Source organism: Hyaena hyaena, unplaced genomic scaffold (assembly GCF_003009895.1).
Source record: "Hyaena hyaena isolate Hyena2069 unplaced genomic scaffold, ASM300989v1 scaffold_361, whole genome shotgun sequence".
NCBI classification, from domain to species: domain Eukaryota; kingdom Metazoa; phylum Chordata; class Mammalia; order Carnivora; family Hyaenidae; genus Hyaena; species Hyaena hyaena.
The window spans coordinates 312,836-325,242 of NW_024080991.1; the positions used below are offsets into that span (position 1 = coordinate 312,836).

General features: G+C 34.7%; 1 protein-coding gene across 4 annotated transcripts in view; it reads left to right on the top strand.

Moving 5' to 3' along the window:
- Positions 1-11,410, top strand: part of GOLM2 (golgi membrane protein 2) — a 109,505-nt gene extending 98,095 nt beyond the window's left edge. For 2 of the 4 annotated variants that reach the window (XM_039250064.1, XM_039250065.1), the window contains exons 9-10: positions 1,246-1,413; positions 10,104-11,410. In XM_039250064.1, the coding sequence (XP_039105995.1) occupies positions 1,246-1,413; positions 10,104-10,171 (236 nt within the window). In that variant the 3' untranslated portion in view covers positions 10,172-11,410. Of the gene's footprint in view, positions 1-1,245; positions 1,414-1,786; positions 1,883-10,103 lie in introns of those variants that run through there. The other 2 variants (XM_039250066.1, XM_039250068.1) reach the window with 2 other exon arrangements.
- Positions 11,411-12,407: the final 997 nt, after the last annotated feature.

Here is a 12,407-nt window from a genome sequence, read left to right on the forward strand (position 1 = left end):
CCCCTGCTCATGCTGTCTCTCTCTCTCTCTCCTAGAAATAAATTTAAAAAAAAACAACATTTAAAAAAAAAAAAAAAGAATTATATTGGCCTGATAATGTGGTGAGCTGTTTGTGGAATTGACCAATACCTCCTTAATTCTTTCCATTTATAGTTAGCATTTCTTTCCAAGCAAAGATGTTGTTAACTTTTTTTCCTGAATGTCTCATTGCAGTTTAATTCTCAAAAACATAATTCAAAAAATTTTGGACTTATCATAGAAAGTTTTTATAATTTTTTAAAGTCTTAAGTTCTTTAATCATCAGTAAGCTATTATTTATATTTTAGGGATTGGAATAAAATTTACTATTATGCTTCTTAAATTTAATGTCAAAGTAGACTTTGACTTGTGTTTCTGAGTCAGATCTTAGTGTGCCTAACATTTTCATTTTCAATTTCAGTTGAAATAACTTTCTACAGTGGGTGTTATGTCTTTTGCTCTTTTGGTTTCTTACTGTTATGAATGTGTGCAATATAACAGCCTTGCATAGGGCAACTTTCTTAAGCTTCCTTTACCATTGGCTTTTAAAAGTCCTGTTTAGGAAATGGGAAAGAATAAATCAGAATTATTTAGGATGTTTTTTCAAAGCACATACCACTAAGGAGTTCTGATAGTTTATTCTTTCCATCATCTCTCTTTGGAAATTCACAGTGAAAGTCAGTCACTATCACTGAAGGAACTTGAGATAGCCCTCAGCTGTGTTAATTTGTCTTAGCATCCAAAAAGAAACTAGCCTACAAAATATTTGTATTTTTACAAAAAAATGATCAAAATTATTTATGGAAAATGGTATTTTATAAAGCAAATAAATGCCTACAAATTTCAAATACGTATTGTATCTAGTAATAAAATCATTTATTGTTCACCTAAAGTGGTAAATTAGACAAATACTTATTTTGGAGAAGTCATTGGTTATTAAGAAAACAGTCCTGAAAATGGTGCCCTTTTCTTTAAGAAAATATTCAAACCTTAAATAGCAAGTACTAAAATACACACCAAAGGGAAATTCTTTTTTAAAAAAGTTATTTTCAGTCTTCATTCTTATTTCTTTTTATCTTGGATAACCTTCACAAAAATGTATCTTTTTTATAACCAGTGCCCAAAATGTTCCCAGGGTTCACTTGTCTGCTTTCTGGAGGCATCCAGTGTAGGTCCCTTCTTTTTTTCTCTCTTTACTCTTGAATTAATCCTCTACCTACTTCACAGGCCGATTCTTTGATGAGAATGAATCCCCTGTTGATCCGCAGCATGGCTCTAAACTGGCGGATTATAATGGGGATGATGGTAACGTAGGTGAGTACGAGGCAGACAAGCAGGCTGAGCTGGCTTACAATGAGGAAGAAGATGGTGATGGTGGAGAGGAAGACGTCCAAGGTGAGCGTGGGCCTGGCCTCCATGCTGTGACCGTGAAACCCACCTCTAAATTTTTTGGTTGAATTTGTGTAGAATTTTCCCTACTTATTAGTAGAATTACAATCTTAATACAAAGAGATTCTGTGTAGTTTTTCAATTTTATTTTGATAACAATTTTATGATAGTCATATTTGTAGATCTTATTCTAAGTATTTTCACTTTAGTTATCTTACATGTATTATTGATATAGTTGTAATTTGAAACTCAAAAATAATCAGAGATTTTAGATTTAAAATGTCTTAAATGTCTCTAGACTTTACGTATGGCAAATACTCCCAGAAAATAGTTATTTTCCAATTTCTTATCTGAAAACATTTTGTTATTCGAGGTACAGATACTGACTAGACAGCCTTTTTGTTATAAAGGAAGACCCAGAGGGAATGGTCTCCATGCTGAAGATATGTCACTACTGACTGAATATAGGAAGGCTGTTTTTGAACTTTTTCTGAGAGACTGAAAATTTATATTTAACAGTTTGCAAAGATTTATCTGTTTTATGTTTAATACACAGATTCAACATATTTTCCTTGTTAATTATGAAACTTCTGAGCTTTTAACTTACTAAAAGTTCAGAATCTACCTGTGTGCATGCAGCCCTACCCATGCATGCATATTAGAATATGTTGCACTATTATGAGTTTTTAGGCCTGTTTTCTGCCTGTTTATATCATTTAGTAGTATTTGTGGAATTTTTTCTCTTTTCTGTAAAAGTTGATTATGAACATAATGTGTGATGTATTTCGTTTTATAATATGATGCATGAAATATTTTCCAATGTAAACTGTCTCAATTTCTTAACTCTGTTAAAGTAGTCACATTTTATTTATGTTCATGATGAGTTGTTTTGATAAAACTCAAAAGAAAATACAGTTATTCTCGGATACTTCCACAGTTAGTAGAAAAAGGAAAACTTAGAGACTCTGACTTCCATGTGGGTTTGTTTCAATAGTACATTCTAGTTTTGGAAGAATGGTTGTTGGGAATAGAAAGAGATAATAATAATTCTAGGAGTTATATAAGGATATCTTTATGAGAACTTCTCAAACACTGTTGGGGCTATAAAGTAAATTATATCCACTTTTTCTATAATCTCATCCATTTTTCATAAATTTTACCATTTTTTCTCATTGTTTTGTGTTTGTTTGAATTGTATTTATTTGCAATTATTTATAACATTGTTGCAAGGTTTTCATGCATGTATATCATATCACCAATTAGATTACCAAGCTCTGGAGGGCAGGAATTTTCATTAATTGTGCCTTATATTTTGTTTGTGTCCTTTTCTGCCTTCATATTCACCCCACCCTCTACCCCACATAGTACTTAGCATATATAGGGCCCTGGGTCAATGTTGTTAACTGATAATTTTATGCTTTCTCATTGAGTTTTAGAACTGTGACTAGAATAATATTACACTTTAAACATTCTCTAGTTTGGGGCGCGTGGGTGGTTCAGTCAGTTAAGCATCCGACTTCGGCTCAGGTCATGATCTCGTGGTTCGTGGGTTCAAGCCCCGCATCAGGTTCTGTGCTGGCAGCTCAGAGCCTGGAGCGTGTTTCAGATTCTGTCTGCCTCTCTCTCTGCCCCTTCCCCACTCATGCTCTGTCTCTCTCTGTCTCAAAAATAAATAAACTATTAAAAAAATTAAAAATTCTCTAGTTTTTTTCCTAAGAGTTTCTATCATGTTATTGGATAGTTTTGACAATTTTATTGGAGCAAATAATTTCAACTATAACTGAAAGGTATTTCTTATGCTTTTGGCTATTTTAAAGTTAATGAGTTTTATCACAAAATTTCAGATATTTTGTATGACTTTTATCCATGATAGATAAATTTATCTTCCGTACCTCCTCTCTCCTTCTCTCTCTCTCTCTTTCACTCTTCTTTCTCTCCCACCCCCAGTTCTCATTGCCACTTTTCACTTTAGGTCCCTAGTATCCTTCTGCTACTCTGCCCTTCCTTTGACAAGGAAATAAATACATCATTTCTAAGGAATATAAGTAAATGACCTAAAATGGGGGCGCCTGGGTGGCTTAGTCGGTTAAGCGTCCGACTTTCACTTAGGTCATGATCTCGCGGTTCGTGGGTTCGAGCCCCGCGTCGGGCTCTGTGCTGACTGCCAGCTCAGAGCCTGGAGCCTGTTTCAGTCTGTGACTCCCTCTCTCTCTCTGACCCTCCCCTGCTCACGCTGTCTCTCTCTCTCTCCTAGAAATAAATAAAACATTTAAAAAAAAATTTTTTTTAAAAAATGACCTAAAATGATACCTTCAGTGAAGTAGGGAGGGGATTGTTAAATTGGGTTTCCTCATTTGCAACTCAATTTTACTTGAGCTGGGAGTTGCCACTTAACTTTTTTTTAATTCCATTTTGGGGTTCACTAGATGATAGCAGTAGAAGGACAGGATAGCTACCAAGGGGACTCCTGTATGACAAGGAACAAAGCTACAAGAACATCATCTGCATCTAGTGAAGAGAGAGAAGTTTGGGTGAACTGACTAAAAAAGAGTAATTGGAGAACCAAATAATTTAAAACATGTTTTCAGGGATTCTTTAGGAATGGTATTATCTGTCCAGAAAATGGAAACGGGTAGGGGTGCCTAGGTGGCTCAGTTGATTAAGCATCTGACTTCAGCTCAGGTCATGATCTCACAGTTCTTGGGTTCAAGTCCCGCGTCAGGCTATGTGCTGACAGCTAGCTCAGAGCCTGAAGCCTGCTTCAGATTCTGTGTCTCCCTCTGTCTCTGACCCTCCCCTGCTCGCTCGCTCTCTCTCTCTCTCTCAGAAATAAATAAAACATTAAAAAAATTTTTTAAAGAAAAAAAACAAAGTGGAAAGGGGGGAATTATGGTTGTTCCCTAGTTTATCAACCATTTGGATTCTAAATATTATTAAGTTAGAATATTTAGAATTTAAGAACATTTCTTCATAGTTTCAATGTAGAAATTAATGGTTGGGTTCCCAGGCCAGTTTGCACTTGTAGCCAAAGCAGACAGTAGAATAGAGTGGGGGAAAAAACATTAGGTTAGGAGACCAGCTGTTGAGTATTGCTTTTTAAGTCACTTAAACTCCCTGGGCCACAGTGTCTTCATCTGTAGTATGAGTGTTAAACTACAATAGATAGTCCTTCTCAGTTCTAAAATTCTGTGGTCATATGCACAGTGGAATCATTATGTACAACACAGGTATTATGGGAAAATGTGTTTCAGATCTGAGCATGCCTGAAACACATCTTCCCCCAAAACCAGGAAAGAAAATGGAGTCTTTACTGTCATTAAGACTCTACAGCCAGAGATAACAAAAATTGAAATATGCTGGTAACATTGGTTGCTATACTTATGGTGAACATAGCACAGTGTATAGATTTGTGGAATCACTATGTTGTGTACCTGAAAGTAATATGACATTGTGTCAACTTCAATTAAAATTGAAACATGTACTTCAGAAATACTATTAGAGGCTCTTCTCTGCTCTTCCTAATATTAGGAAGAGGTTTGTTTTCATTTTTGTTTTTGTTTTCTTCCTCAATCTGTTGGGTTCCTAGGATTAGAGATTCCACTTGCAGTGCTGAGGTTCTGGATTCAGCTAAGGACAATGGAGATTTGGGCAGCAACTCTGCCAATAGATAAATCCCAGCTTTATCTCTGCTGCCTGCTCATATATATGGATTATTTGGGACAGTACTACCTGTGGAGTGTTTTCTTGTAGAGTTAAGTGAAGCCTGTTTTCCCTGTGTTTACAATCCTGGGGTTTTTTAAAAAATGTTTTATTTATTTTCAAGGGAGAGAGATCGTGAGTGGGAAAAGGGCAGAGAGAGAGAGAGAGAGAGAGAGAGGGAGGGAGACACAGAATCAGGAGGTGGCTCCAGGCTGTGAGCTGTCAGCACAGAACCTGATACGGGGCTTAAACCCACGAACTGTGAGATCATGACCTGAGCTGAAGTTGGACACTGAACCAACTAAGCCACCCAGGTGCCCTAGTTCTGGTTTATTTTGACTTTTAATTCGTGGTTTCCTGAAGCATACAAAAAGAAATACTATTTTATTTACATTGGTGTTAAAAATTTTTCTTCCTGCCTTCTTGTAAGTGACCCAATGAAAAGACTAACTCTGGAAACACTATCCATCTGATAGATATGTCTTATAATTAATTCTTTATTATAATAAGGAGATGGATGTTTATAAATTCTCTTTACTCTTATCTTTAATCCCATAGAAGTTCCAAGTTTCTTTAATACAGTATGACCTGCATATTTATTTATGGTTGTATTTATGTATTTATGGAAGAAAGCTTAGCATAATGCTTGAGTGCCTGGATTCTGAAGCCAGACTGCCTAGAATCCTAGCTCCCCTTTGTTTGAATACTAGCTCCACCACTTACCAGTTCTGTGACCTTGTGAATTACCTAACCTCTATGCCTCAATATCCTTATCTGTAAAATAGGGGTATAGTTACCTAACTTAGCTGTTGTTACATAGCTTATATGATTCAAATATTTGTTCAGCACTTATGGCAGGTCTTCCACACTGGAAGCACTACATAAGTGTTGGTTGAATAATAATTTTTTAGAAGTAAAGCAAATAGAATTTTTATCTTTGGATTGCCTGCTTTGGAAGATAATACACTTGGGTTTGTGGATTAATGTGTACTTTTTAGTGGAGCCTTACTGCCTTATTATCCCTACAGTGTTCTTGCTTGGTAGAGCTTGCTATATGGAGGTGGTCCTTTCTTGACTTCAAAGAGAATTTAGGAATCATTTAATAAATTGTTAATGTCTTTCTATTTCCTTAATAGTCATTTTATGTTAATGAGCCATTTACAAACTTTGCTGCTTGGTAAAATGAAAAAAATACATATTTCAAATTTTTTTTAAATAGTTTATTATCACATTGGTTTCCATGTAACACCCAGTGCTCATCCCCACAAGTGCCTTCCTCCATGCCCATCATCCCCCTCCCCTCCCCATCTGCCCTCAGTTTGTTCTCGGCATTGAAGAGTCTCTCATGGTTTGCCTCTCTCCCTCTCCGCCACTATTTTTCCCCTTCTTCTCCCCCATGGTCCTCTGTTAAGTTCCTCCTAATCCTCCTATACATGCAAACATATGGTATCTGTCCTTCTCTGCCTGGCTTGTTTCACTCAACATCCACATTGTTCCTCAAGTTCCATTCACATTGCTACACATGGCCAGATGTCATTCTTTCCCATTGCCATGTAGAATTCTATTGTATAGATAAACCACATCTTCTTGATCCATTCATCCGTTGATGGACACTTAGGCTCTTTCCATGTTTTGGCTATTGTTGAGAGTGCTATGAACATGGGGGTACATGTGCCCCTATGCATCAGCACTCCTGTATCCCTTGAGTAAATTCCCAACAGTGCTATTGCTGGGTCATAGGGGAGTTCTATTGTTAATATTCTGAGGAATCTCCACACTGTTTTCCAGAGGGGCTGCACCAATTTATATTCCCATCACCAGTGTAGGAGGGTGCCCATTTCTCTACAACCTCGCCAGCATCTAGAGTCCTCTGATTTGCTCATTTTAGCCACTCTGACTGGTGTGAGGTGGTATCTCAGTGTGGTTTTGATTTGTATTTCCCTGATGAGGAGGGATGCTGAGCATCGTTTCATGTGTCTGTTGGCCATCTGGATGTTCATGGTTGTTTTTCTATATTTGGTTAGGTAGTTTCATCATACTTTATAAATACTGTACATGCAAATAGGTTGTCACTGGAAATTTGAATTCTGGTTAGAATAGATATACTGAAAATGGACTCTAGTTAATGTAAATAATAGTTCAATGTAAGAAAAATGCAATATTCCAAAATTCCTGTGAAATTCTAAAAATAATTCTTTTTATTAAATTTTTTTTGTTTTATTTATTTTTGGGACAGAGAGAGACAGAGCATGAGTCGTGGAGGGGCAGAGAGAGAGGGAGACACAGAATCTGAAACAAGCTCCAGGCTCTGAGCTGTCAGCCCAGAAACCGATGTGGGGCTCAAACCCACAAACCATGTGATTGTGACCTGAGCCAAAGTCGGATGCTTAACCGACCGAGCCACCCAGGCGCCCCTCTGAAAAATAATTCTAAAGGCACATTATTAAAATTTGATTAAAAGTATAAATTCATAAAACCAACAAACTCCTCCTTATATTTATAGAAGACTTTGAAAGTAAAGACTCCTTCATATACATTATTATTATTATTTTGAGATAGAATAAACATTTGCTACCCATATCCTACTAAGAAGGTAACTAAAGATCTAAAGAAGTTTAGAAACTAGATCAGGTTTGTTAAGTGCCTGAGCCAGAACTAGAATTTATTTGGTTTTTCTATTCCTAGAGCTTTGCTCTTACTTTCTCTTTATAATTTTTCATTTAAAAATCTTCCAAGATACCTACTCTTTCCTTTCAATAACTTTCCTGTTAAATTTCTAGGAATTCTCTCTTGTATAGCTGCTTTTCCCATTGCTCAATGGTGTTTAAGTCTTCGTGTAATTACTGAAGTCCTTAAAGATGTATTTATAGCCATTAGGTGATGTCCCATAATGTGGATTCTAAGGAGAGCTTTCTGGAGAGGTGCCAGTGATTATTTTCCTTTTTAAAACCAAAGATAATTTTCTAAAGTACAAAGAGTTCTATGGTAAGAGATTAGCATTTTTTCAAAATACCAATGTCATTATGTATGTACAACTTCAGCCTCTACCTGTAACAGATTTGATTCTCTTATCATAGGTAATAGGTTACACTATTAAAGAAAGATTTGAGATAATTTTGTTAGGCTATGATGCAAAATGGTTGCCTGCAATTCTAAATGAGAATTTCTGTAAGTTTAATAGGAATTTCTGTAAATTTGAAAGGAAAGAGAAAGTTGTGTTATTTGGCATTTTTAAAATGGATAAATGTAAAGAAGAAATAAGAATACATCATTATGTAAAGTAAATACACACTGCATATTTCACATAGCATTTTTCTTGAACAAAATTTTACCATAGGATATACTAGAGAATCTAAGAGTGGAAAACCTATCAAATCTAAAAGAACAGATTTCAGAAAGCTGTAGTTACATGTAAATTGGGATTCTGACTCTTGAAATATATAAAATTATATATGACTCATACAACTCTTTATATAAAATTATATTTCTGGACAATTATGATAGTAACACTCAATGTATCAAAAACTAAGCTGTTGGGTAATTGTAACTGAACTATAAAGTATGAAAAGTCATTTTTGGGGGCACCTGGGTGGCTCAGTCAGTTGGGCCTCCGACTTTGGCTCAGGTCATGATCTCATGGTTTGTGGGTTCGAGCCCCGTGTCAGGCTCTGTGCCGACAGCTAGCTCAGAGTCTGGAGCCTGTTTCAGATTCTGTGTTTCCCTCTCTCTCTGACCCTCCCCTGCTCACACTGTCTCTCTCTCTCAGAAATAACTAAAAAATATTAATAAAAAAAAGAAAAGTAATTTTTCAAGGCTGTGGAAGAATAAAAGAAGAAAAATAAAGAAGAAAACCAAGAACATAAAAAAAGAAAAAAGAAACAAGGCTGTGGAGGAACCAAAAGATGTCACTAAAAGCCATATACTAAAAAGAATATCTCTTTGTTTTGTGATTAAATTACTTTTTATTCTTGTTCTAACATAATTTTAATACTCTGAGCAGTCTTATTTCAAAATCTGTAGTTTGTAGCAAAATTAGAAAAAGATTGCTATTGGCAGATAAACAAACAGTAATGAGAAGTGGCAGATGATAGCCAAGAAGGACCCAGGAAAACCTGTCAATATCCACATAAGTCAAACTCTAAAGAGTTGTTTAATGTAGCTACTCAAAGTGGGCTAGAGGATCTTACTAACAATATTATGTAATTTATTTTTCTTTTTGGCAAGGAAAAAGTTAAATTTTGGTTAGTTTATCATTTAAGAAGTTGCTGCTAAGCTCTTGGCAGAGGAGCAAAGAAATTCACTATAATGTTAAATATTGAATTATGAATAGCTTTTATTTTCCTATGTTTTATTTTCCAATTTTTATGTGATGAGTATGGATTAATTTTGTAATTAGAAAGAAATTTTTGTTTTAAAGAACTGAAAACGTATACAGAATGGTTTCTACCAAAACTTTTATTTTTAAATTTTATTTATCTATTTATTTTTATTGAGAGAGAGAGAGAGATTGCAGAAGCAAGGAAGGGGCAGGGGGCAGGGAGGGAGAGAATCCCAAGCAGGTTCCACTCTGAGCACAGAGCCCGATGGGAGTGGGGCTGGGGGCTCAATTCCACAACCATGAGATCGTGATCTGAGCTGAAATCAAGAGTTGCAGAACTAACTGAGCCACCTCGGCACCCTGAAAACTACTACTACATCTAGTAGAAATAATATATTTTATACAGAAGGACCAACTCCTCAATGTTTGTGGGTTCCTAAAGTTTTGCTAACTATGTCTAGCTCTACTATCACCAAAATATTTGTTAAGTAATCTTCCAATATATTGGAAGACTAGAAGACAGACTTTTTGCTGTTTAGCCAAGCAACTAAGAAAAAAAAAAAACCACGCTATTTTAAAAGATATAAAATAACAGAATACTACTGAGGCTTTATTTTATTGGTTTTCTACAAGTGATTTTAAAAATAATATTTTTGAATCATAATTATTTTCCTTACAGATGACGAAGAACGAGAACTTCAAATGGATCCTGCAGACTATGGAAAACGTTTCAATGATGTTCTTTAAGCCCTAAAGTAAAACTTCAGAAAACCTAAAGTGCTGTAAAATGGAATAATTTCTACTTTGTCGTTCCTGACTTTTGTTGTAAAGATCAGTTGTATCAGTTGTAAAGATACATTGAGATAGATTTAAGAAAAAATTTTAATGAAGAAATGTACCCATGTACATATGTGAACTTTTTCATATTGTATTATTAAAGCAGAGATTTTGGGGGGAGGGGTTATATTACAGTTGAGCCAAAAACAAAGTAAGCAAAACTGTAATCTTTGCATTTAAAATGAACTAATGTATATTTTACATTTTATTGAGCCTAATTCTTTCCACAAATGGACAAATAGTAAAAATTGGTTGTACAGTTTATATGTTGCACATAGCATAACTCCAGTGAGAACAGTTATTCAGCTGAAAACCTTTTTTACACTAATATATTCTTGTTAGCCCAACAGGTGTTCTGTTCCATCTACCCCTCATCTCATGCTCTTCATGGAGTTATACCTAGAATAGTTACACAAAAGAGGGGTTGGAACCTGGAAGTCAAACGCTGGGCAGCATGTGTGCAAAATCATTTCCCTACTTCTTTTATTTTAAACGAGTGCTGGTGTGTTTTTGGCAGATTAACTTTTAGCTGAGGCCTGATGGAAGTTGAGGTAACCTGCAAAGACATAACTATTTATGAGTTATGCCTTACTTAGTTCATGAAATTGTGAAATGCATGATTGACAATATCCTTCAATTTTTATTTTTTCACATAATACTGGTACTGTTTAATGATAACCATCACTGGCTAAAATTTTTATATTTTCAGAGTCCAAGTTGGTGAAAATATTCACGATTTAAATGCCAGATTCTGAAAGAAGCTAAATCAACTTCGAAATGAATCTGCAGTCAGCATTTCAAAGCTTCTCTGGTAGTTTTAGTGATCTTATTTGACTAGAATTTTTCAGAAGTACTAAATAAGGAGTTTTAACAGATTTTTATTAATGCACAAATAAGTAGAAGTACAGTGAGGTCTACAGCTGTTTTATTAAAATAGCCTAAAAGTTTGTAATAAAGATGAAGAATCTTTGTAATTAATATGTTAAGAACCCATAAGCCTAATATTTACTAGACTTACAAAATTATTTTAAATTTATTTGTCTTTTTTTACACTATTCCGGAGAATGCAGCAGCTAGTTAATCCCTGTTTTCAGATTTAAATCTTTTAAATTCTATCCCCCTCCCCAAAATAAAAGGTTTTGATCACAAGGAGACATTAAAGGTTGTTAACTTTGTTTTTCAGAAGGACTACTGTTAATTGTACATAAACATGAAATTTTTCCCCCTTTGTGCTCAGGTTCTAGTCAAAATTCAAACTTACAGAGTTTAAAAAAAAAAGCTTTTCATTTATTAGAAGTGAAAAATTCTTAGACTTCAGTTTAAAATTACTTAATGACCAGGAAAAGATATAGTGATTTACTAAAATTGTTATTTCTACCAAATCAAAATAGCAATTTATGCCTTTGCTGAGTATAGTCAGGCCTATAATGAATAGGTAAAATAGTTCACTGAATTTTTAAAAATGGAGTTAAAGGGAATTGATGTACACCTTTTGGGCATTAGAGTGGGAAGATGAATCTAAAACGGACTTCTAGTAATACTTTATATTTAATACTGTAAGATCTTACAAATGAAAACCATGAAATTTCCTGCCTTAGTTCCTTTGTCATAAGAACAATCACTTAATTATATGGTAGCTATTACTTATATAGCAAAATTTCTTTAATTAGCGGTCTAGACATTTTATAAACTGAGAAATCTTGGACCAATTAATAATGTTTCTGACTGTATTAACATTTTAGTGCTATAAAATACTATGTGAATCTTAAAACTCTGACATTCTACAGTCTGTATTAGACCTGCTGGTTTTTATAATATTTTACTTCTGCCTTAAGATTTAGGTTTTTTAAATGTATTTTTGCCCGGAATTAAGTGTTAATTTGATGGAAACTCTGCTTCTAAAATCATCACTTACTGGGTTCTAATAAATTAAAATTAAACTTGTTTTACTATTTTCCTGATTCTGATACATATACACACATCACACTCATGTGATGCAAATAGTTACATTTTAACACTAAAATTTGAGCAAATTTAGAATTCATTTTAGGCTAGCTAAACTAGAATTGCAGAAAAATTTATATTAGGGTTGTTTACTGTAGTGCTAGTTTAACAAATACAGAATGCTTCCCATGTGCCCAGCATT